Source organism: Balaenoptera musculus, chromosome 18 (assembly GCF_009873245.2).
Source record: "Balaenoptera musculus isolate JJ_BM4_2016_0621 chromosome 18, mBalMus1.pri.v3, whole genome shotgun sequence".
In the NCBI taxonomy this organism is placed as follows: Eukaryota; Metazoa; Chordata; class Mammalia; order Artiodactyla; family Balaenopteridae; genus Balaenoptera; species Balaenoptera musculus.
Window position 1 is genome coordinate 24940383 of NC_045802.1, and position 7818 is coordinate 24948200.

The 7818-nt window shown below is 48.3% G+C and overlaps 1 protein-coding gene across 1 annotated transcript in view; it reads right to left on the minus strand.

The window, feature by feature from the left end:
• The window catches only part of DGKH (diacylglycerol kinase eta), a 176797-nt gene extending 169528 nt beyond the window's left edge, over window positions 1-7269 (minus strand). The window contains exons 1-2 of the mRNA XM_036831573.1: window positions 7153-7269; window positions 119-346 (exon numbers count right to left, since the gene is read on the minus strand). Coding sequence (XP_036687468.1) covers window positions 119-346; window positions 7153-7212 — 288 coding nt within the window. The 5' untranslated portion in view covers window positions 7213-7269. The remainder of the gene's footprint in view (window positions 1-118; window positions 347-7152) is intronic.
• Window positions 7270-7818: the final 549 nt, after the last annotated feature.

Sequence of the window (7818 nt, forward strand, 5' to 3'; positions counted from 1 at the left end):
GCCCCGCCCCCACCTCGGCTCCACACTTTCCCGGGATCGCCCTGCGCCCCCAGGCGCCCACTCTCTTAACCCGCCCAGCCCGCTCCCGCCTTCCACGCTCCCCTTGGGCCCGCCTCACCTTGGGTCCGGATCTGCCCCCGAGGTGGACACTTTGCGGATCAGTTTCTGGGGTCCCTCTTGCTCCGCTTCGCTGGTCGGACGAATCCTCTCCGGGCCCGGCCGAGGCAGTGGAGGGGGGTGACCGCGGCGCCGGCCGCGGCGGCTGCTCCTCCCGGGCGCCCGGAGGGTGGTGCTGGCCGCCGGCCCCCGCCATCCTCTCCGAACTCCTGTGGGACACAGCACCGCCCTGCGGGGGGCGGCGGCGGTGGTCAGTAGGTGGGCTCTGCTCGAGCCGGGCCCGGAGCCCCGCGCCCAGGCGCCGCCGCCATCTTCCCATCCCCCAGCCGGCCCAGCGGGGGAAGGGTCGCCGGGGACCATGACGCCTCCCAAGGCCGGGACCCTCCAGGATCCCGCGCTCCGCTCCCGCCTGAGTGGCGACCGCGGTGGGGCGCAGGTGACACGGACCCCAGGCCGCTGGACGCCAGTGCACCCAGCCTCGGGATGTTACAGGGTTCCTGACCTGGAATACAACCGGCGCGGGTAGAGAGGGATGGGAGCGACAGAGGGATTGGGACAACCTCCCACTTCCCCTAGGGTCCTGGGGTCCCCAGGATGGACGGGAGGGCGGGGGAGACGCGAATCCTCCGCAGACCCATCCCCGCAGGCCCGGGCAGTGGGCGATGCTCCCTCCCTCGGTCCCCGGGCAGCAGGGGCAAGAACGGGTCCCGGGAGTAGAAAGAGAAACCTAGCTTCCTCCCGGCTCCCCTGGTGCTCCCGCCACCTCCTGGACCCAGAATCTCTCCAGAGACACTTGGGCCTCGCCGCACAGTTCCCGCGAGTAAAAGTCCCTCCGGCCCCGAGATGGATGGGGCGCTGCCCCCTTGTCTGTCTCCGGACCCCGGAGCCCTTCTCGGATGACCCGTACCTCCCCACCTCCGCCTAGGGGTTCGAGTCCTTTCAGCTCTCCCGACCGTGGCCTTTAGTTTCTGGCCCACCCCCACTCCATCCGGCGCACACGGAAGAGAAGAGCATTTCCGGGAGGTTCCGCTCGGCTCTGAAAACTTTTGGTTCAGAAAGAGCGATCCCTTTGGCTAACAGGAAACTGGCCAGGGCGTGGAGAGCGCGCAGAGACGAGCAAGTACCCGCAGCCCGAGACGACAGAATGCAAAATAAATATCTAAGCTGAGCGCTAACCGAGACTGCCTGGAAGAAAACAATGCCCTGGAGCCGTGCGAACACAGTGGCCCGAGCACGAAAACATTGGAAGTCCTGGGAGAGCCACTCCCTAACCCGGACTAGAGCAGGAGGAAATGGGATCAACAGGCGGCAGGCACCGCTCACAGCTCATCCCCGCGAGCTGGTTGAGCGGACACTTGGGAATAGCAGCCTCGCGGTGCGTTGTGCACGCCCCGTGCCAAAGAACCCTTGTAGGTGTGGGAGGGCTTCCGGGAGAAGAGGCTAAATGACAGATTCCTCTTGTCGTCCACAGAGAATTCCAAACCGGTGTTAGCTATATTTTTAAGTAGGGCAAAAAGTCCCTGCCAGACTATGCAGTCTCTTCACACTTCAGGAAAGCATTCAGTCTCTTTAGCGTGTTCATGCCCTTCAGGATTCATTCGAATTTTTTCAACTGACATGACCTTTGCGGGGTCCTCCAGACTAAGGGAGGGATGTTTAGTTTGGGGTTTTTTGTTGTTGTTGTTGTTGTTTGGTTGTTTTTAGTTTCAGTCTTACTCTCAATAATTTGCTGTGACAGAACTAACAGTTCTAAGAGACTTTAAGAAACAAGATGCAATCCCAATACTACTGTCTATCCACACGGTAGATTAAATTGACTGAAATGTAAAATGTGCTGATTAGTTTGAATGTGCAAAGACAGGAGATTGCTGCCAGGTAATACTAATTGATAAAGGCTACTTCTCCGGCCTCATTTGTCTTCTATAGGAAAGGAAGGAAGTGGCAAAATAAACTTTAAGAGCCCTTATGGCTCTGTAAAAATGCAATTCTATATCTACAAAGAACGTACTGCTGAGAAGGGAATTCTTTAAGAGAAAAAAATAATCAAAATAATGGCCTTTATCCCAACCCAACTGTTTGGTCACTGACAAGTCTAATGGTCTGACAGTGTAAATAAGAGCACCTAGTAAAGGGCCTCTTGAAAGAATAAACCTAGTTCAGACCTCTCTTTTAATGTAAAGAACCTGAGGCCCAAAGTCACAAGCAGGACCAAAGTCAAAATCATGTGTCTTATTGTAATGTTCTATTCACCTTGCCACATCATACAACAAAAGTCAGTTTGTCAATTATATGTTTCTGTTCACACTTTAGGCTTTAAAGTTTTATATAAGTAACATTTTCCAGAAGCCAGGCAAAGAGTGATTAAAGGAAAAGGCATTGTTTAATGTCCATGCCTATTCTGTGATCTTAAAAAGAAGACTGAATACACTTCTCACTCTGATTCAAACACTGATCACTTAAAAATATTAAAATAGTTTCCCGTGCAAAAGCTGGGCAATTAATACTTCAAAGTAAAGGTATTCATTACTTCATAAAAAATTAACCTCACAGTTATCCCTGCTCTTCAAAGACTCCTGTAACAAGTTCTAAAATTTGGTTGTGACTTTGAAAGCACAGCCAGTCTTAGCCTGCTCATGCTAAATAAATGATCCCTGCTCTACAATTTCCCTAGCACATACTCAGAGTGAAATACTGTGTAAGCAAGTGAAGGAATGTTGCATCATTTCCCACAAAGGGCAGCTCGTGAAAAACCCTCTTTTCTTCAATCATCTCTTCTGAGGAACTGTTTCAAATAATCCCAAATTTAAAGTAGCTGACCCACTAGCATCTTTTCAGTCTTATCTGTAAAATTTCCACAATCAATATTGAAGCTGTATACTGTATACTTGCAATGCACTTCGCTTCCCTTAAAAATATAATAGCAATGTCAAGAGCTCAATATTTGCAACCATTTTATGTACCTCAAAATAGCAACTAAAACAAATTTCAAATATGTGGCATATTACATTATTTCTTTAATTTACAAGATTTCCTTGAATTTTCCTTACTTGGTGTTTCAGATTTCAAATAATTTCTTAGATGTGTCTTACATATTTATTATTATTACTTTGAAATCTTTGTTTGGAACACAACATATCACAAACACACTATTACAAACTTGGACATAAGCCACATAGACACTACATTCAAAAAGAAATGGAAATAGAAGCTACCACTAAATTAGGTTTAGGTTTCTACTTAATAGGGCTTCTGCCCCATTTAAAAAAAAAAAAAAAGAACTATTATATGAAGATGTATAAGTTAGAGCCAATTCTCATTCTGATACCAACTTTATGAATATTAACGTATTAATATCTATAGAGATATTTTGAATTACATTCTTATTGATCACGACTCATAACAAGAGGTTTAATATCCATTTGCAACTTTTAAATCTCATATGTTCTATGGTTTTACATTAAATATTATATCATAAAGAAGTCTACATTTATATTCTGAAGAACCCAAGTACATAGGCACTTTAAAAAGAGTTAGGTTCTAGGACTCAAGTTCCTAATCAATGGGAACCATGCAAAGAACACTGCAGGTTGAACAGGTACAGACCTGCTTTCATTCAAACTTTAAAACTACTTCCGTAATACACTATCTAGTCCATGTTTAGAAGTTAACATTCAAAATTTCATTAAAGTTTCCTTAGTTGTTACTTCAACAAAAAAGTTTTCGAAATTAATTGTGGTATCAATTCCATGTACATATGCTCATCACTGTACCTAAGGCAAAAACCTTTGGCCATCTAGACTTAATACATAAATATACTTGTAAACTCTCATTTATGTTTTGGCCCTTTTTCCTTTGAAACTCTCCCCTTCCTAATTTTTCAGTAGTTCTGAATAGTTTCATCAGAGCCGACTAGATAAAAATCATTTGGAAATAAAAATAAATTTTAACAAGTAAAAGGTACTCTAGTATCCCTGCACTGTTTAAGAACTACTTTGTAAATACTCCCACACTCTTCTAAGTTCTGGCTAGAATTCTAACTATCCATTTCCCCCCAGGATATTATCTACAAGTAAGGGCTGCTTGGCTAAATATCTTCCTACCCACCTATTTCCACCACCAAAGTATTTTTTAATTAATTAGAAATTTAGGTAATGTCTCTGTTTCCACTGATTTGATTACATTCCAGACCTAGCGTTAAAGAAAATACACAGACACCTGAATGCTAACATTTATCTTCTTGTAGGCCCAGTGCCCTAGGTGGAGTAATGATAAGGCTAACAGTTTATTTAAATGCCCTCACTTAACTAAATAACTTCATTTCATCTCCACGTACAAAAAACGTCATGATGGCCAGCAGCTGCCTCTCAGCTCCAGACATGGGTGCATTTCAAGTTAGACTTGCCTCATTCTCTTTATTATTACTCAGTATCGATTCCTGATACTATGTTTACTCTTCTGTCAGAATAGTTCTATGTAGAATCACATCATTTTGGGATCCGGCAAAAAAGGATGAGGAAAGTAAATCCTTACATGTATGCTGGCATATACAGTAAGGGATAATGCAACAGGATCTGTGTACTGTGAATATTGCCTGTTCAGTATTGAATATTCCTTTTCATAAATGTAAATGAGTATACTTTTATGGTAAAGTATTAAAGTTGCCTATATTTGAATTTAAAAAACAGATTTTAAATGATAGCAGAATGGAGTCCAGATCAAAGCAGATGTTCTTAACCCAAGGTCTTTGAGGGTCCACAGATTTGGTTTTGGGAACTCTGCGATTCCCTTGAAATGTTATTAAATTTTTAAATGTATGTTGCATGCGTACATTTTGGGGAGAAAGAGAGTCCATAGCTTTGATTAGATTCTTAAAGGGATCACTGATCCAAGAAAAGTTCAAGAATCCCTGATTTTGATGAAATTTGTTTTGAAGGGAAAACTGTCCTCCAACATACTTAGATTAAGCTGGTATTTCCCCACTTAGCTCCACACGTCTGAAATAATTAACATTTAAATACTCTATTTCCCCTAATTTACCCCTTCTTTTTTCTTGTATACACCACTTTTCAGTAATTTGGATAACTTTTCCAAGAAATTAAATGAGAATCCCCTTTATTAGTTCTTAGACTTTGTGTCAGACATAGCTGGCCACAAGGTTTCAAATAAAATCACTTTGTCAAAAGTATCATTTTATACCACACATAAGATCTCTGAAGATTTTTTTTTTGGACTCTCTGAATGTAAACTATTAATATGTATGAAACAAGACATTCTGTCTACTCAGAATGAACACTCTGTGAGGATTTAAGGATTTGTGCCTGTTCTGTCAGCTCCAACAGTCCTGGAACATAGTAGGTGCTGTATAAAATACCTGTTGAGTCAATAAAAAGGCTTTCAGTGTTTAAAGAAAATAAACCTAATTTTTTTAGGAAAATTCTGCAGCTGGACAAAGTGTCACAATTCATTCACATATTTCTGTTCGGGCTCTAGCTTCAAAGGCTAATAAATGAACATTTTCATTTTTGTCACTTTAAGTAAAGCAAAAATAAACGTCTTCCTCTGTTTTTCTAGGCACAAAGTAGTTGAGGCATCAGCGTCTTAAAGTAAAATACATATAACCGGGTATTTTTCATTGTGATTGGTGTTGGCTTAAAGTATGCAAGTTCAAAAAGGACTTCACATAGGAGAGTTTAAAAGTAAAAAAGCTACAAAACCAGGTCACTGAATTTAGTTCTCAGTGATCTTTGATTTAAACTCCAAAACTGAATTGTATTTTTAGTTTCAAGAATAATTTAATCCCCAGTAATAACCACAATAGAAGAAATACGAGGAGATGGGCAACCTAACAACATGTTCAGATTTACAAAAGCAAAGACAGCTGCAGATACAGATGGATCAGAGTTGAAGGACACTCCCGAAAGGTCGGGAAACAGAAGGTAGAGAAACGTACTTGGGCAAAGGAGCTGGGAGTGTACATATTAGAAAAAAAAAAAAAAAAAAGGATAACCAAGCCTAGCACCTGACCTAGAAGCTCTCAACAGGCAGGGGGCCAGCCTGAGCAGATAACGCGGAGTCCCTGGGAAAAGAGCATCCGAACATGTTGAACAAAATACTGATGAGGCCAGAAATTTCGGACGAGGCTTTTCAAATAGGTTCAAGAATTTCAACCAAGACGGAGTAGCAAACATCGAAGCAGGACGTAGAGAGCCAAAATTCGATGCCAGGGAAAAGGCAGCCCACACAGGATTACAGAGCTCTGAGCGAGACGGGGGTTTCGGGGTAGAATCTCTGGAGAGATGTGAGGTGATTCTGACTGTCTGAGTTGGAAGAAAGAAGTTGGAGTTTGAGGGACCAAATCCGAAGCCCCCCAGGCTCTTGCTCCTTATCCTCGCACACACAATGCACACGCACACGTTACTCTGGTCCCTAAAATTACCCGACCTCCGCGTTCTTTGGGCAGCGAAAATCCTCGGCGAAATCTAGGTCAGCTTCCCGCTTCATCCCTGGCAAACCCCCTGACCCCTAGAAAAGCCCGGGGCTTTAGCGGCGAACACGAGGCGGAGGCGTGGTTCTGGGCTTCAAGCCGCGATCCGCCTAGCCAGCGCGTATCTCTAGGAACCTGCGCGCCCAGGTGACGGCCCAGGGCGCGGTCTCGGGAGGGAAGACCGGTTTCCTCCGAGCCATGCACGCGGACCCACAGAATGGGATTTTCCTTTCCCCCTCCCTACCCACCCGCCTCGCTCTAAAATCAACTAAAAAGTTGAGAAGTCGATGAAGCACGGAAACGGTCCTCCGAGGACCGTGGTCAGAGGATCGCCGGCGGCCCCTCGAGGAGAGTCTCGGCTGGCCGGACAAAGGCGCTCCGGGAGGCGCGCGAGGAGGAGCCCGGGCGGCGGAGGAAGCGCTGTCCCGGCTGGGAAGCAGCTGGGGACCTCATCCCGGGCCATTTCCTGAACGGAACCCGGCCCGGGCGGGCGTGGGGGGGTGGGGAACAGAGAAGAAGTGGGAGGGGGTGGGCGCGGGCGCTGTACCCACCGGTTCCTCCCAGGCCGGGCTGCGGGCGCCGGGCGCGGGGCGCACGTGCTGCGGCTCCATCGCGCCGGCCCGCGCCCGCCGGCCGCCCGAGCGCGCAGACCCGGGCCCCCGCCGCCGCCGCCGCCGCCGCCGCCGGGGCCGCTGGATGCGCTTCCCTCGCCGCGGTCCTCACGGCCGCTGCCGCCGCCGCCCCGGCTCCCGCCCGGGGCCAGCCACCGGCCCTCCCGCCGTCTCCGGCTTCCGCCGCGCTGCGCTCTCCCGCCCCCGCGCCGGTCCCTTCCTCCACCTCCACCTCTTCCTCCTCCTCCTCGGTCCAGCTCCGAGCGGTCCGCTCCCCGCCGCCGCCACCGCCACCGCCGCCACCACCTCCGCCTCCCACGGCCGCAGAATCCGCCCCTCGCTCCTTCCTCCGCCCCCGGCTCCCTCCCCTTTTCCTCTCCGCTTCCCGCCCCTCCTCCCCGCCGCCCCCTCCTCCCGGCGGGCGGCCCGGGACGCACGTGACCCCCCTGTCAGGCCTTATAAGGCGCGGAACCGAAAGCGGCCGCCGGGTGGTCAGGGGCACCGGGCGGCAGTGGGGACAGGAGCGGCCTCCCCCGGGGACCGACGCCGAGCCGCAGCCGGGCGCGCGGGGAGCGGCGGGGGAAGCCCGGGCTGGGCCGGCCGATG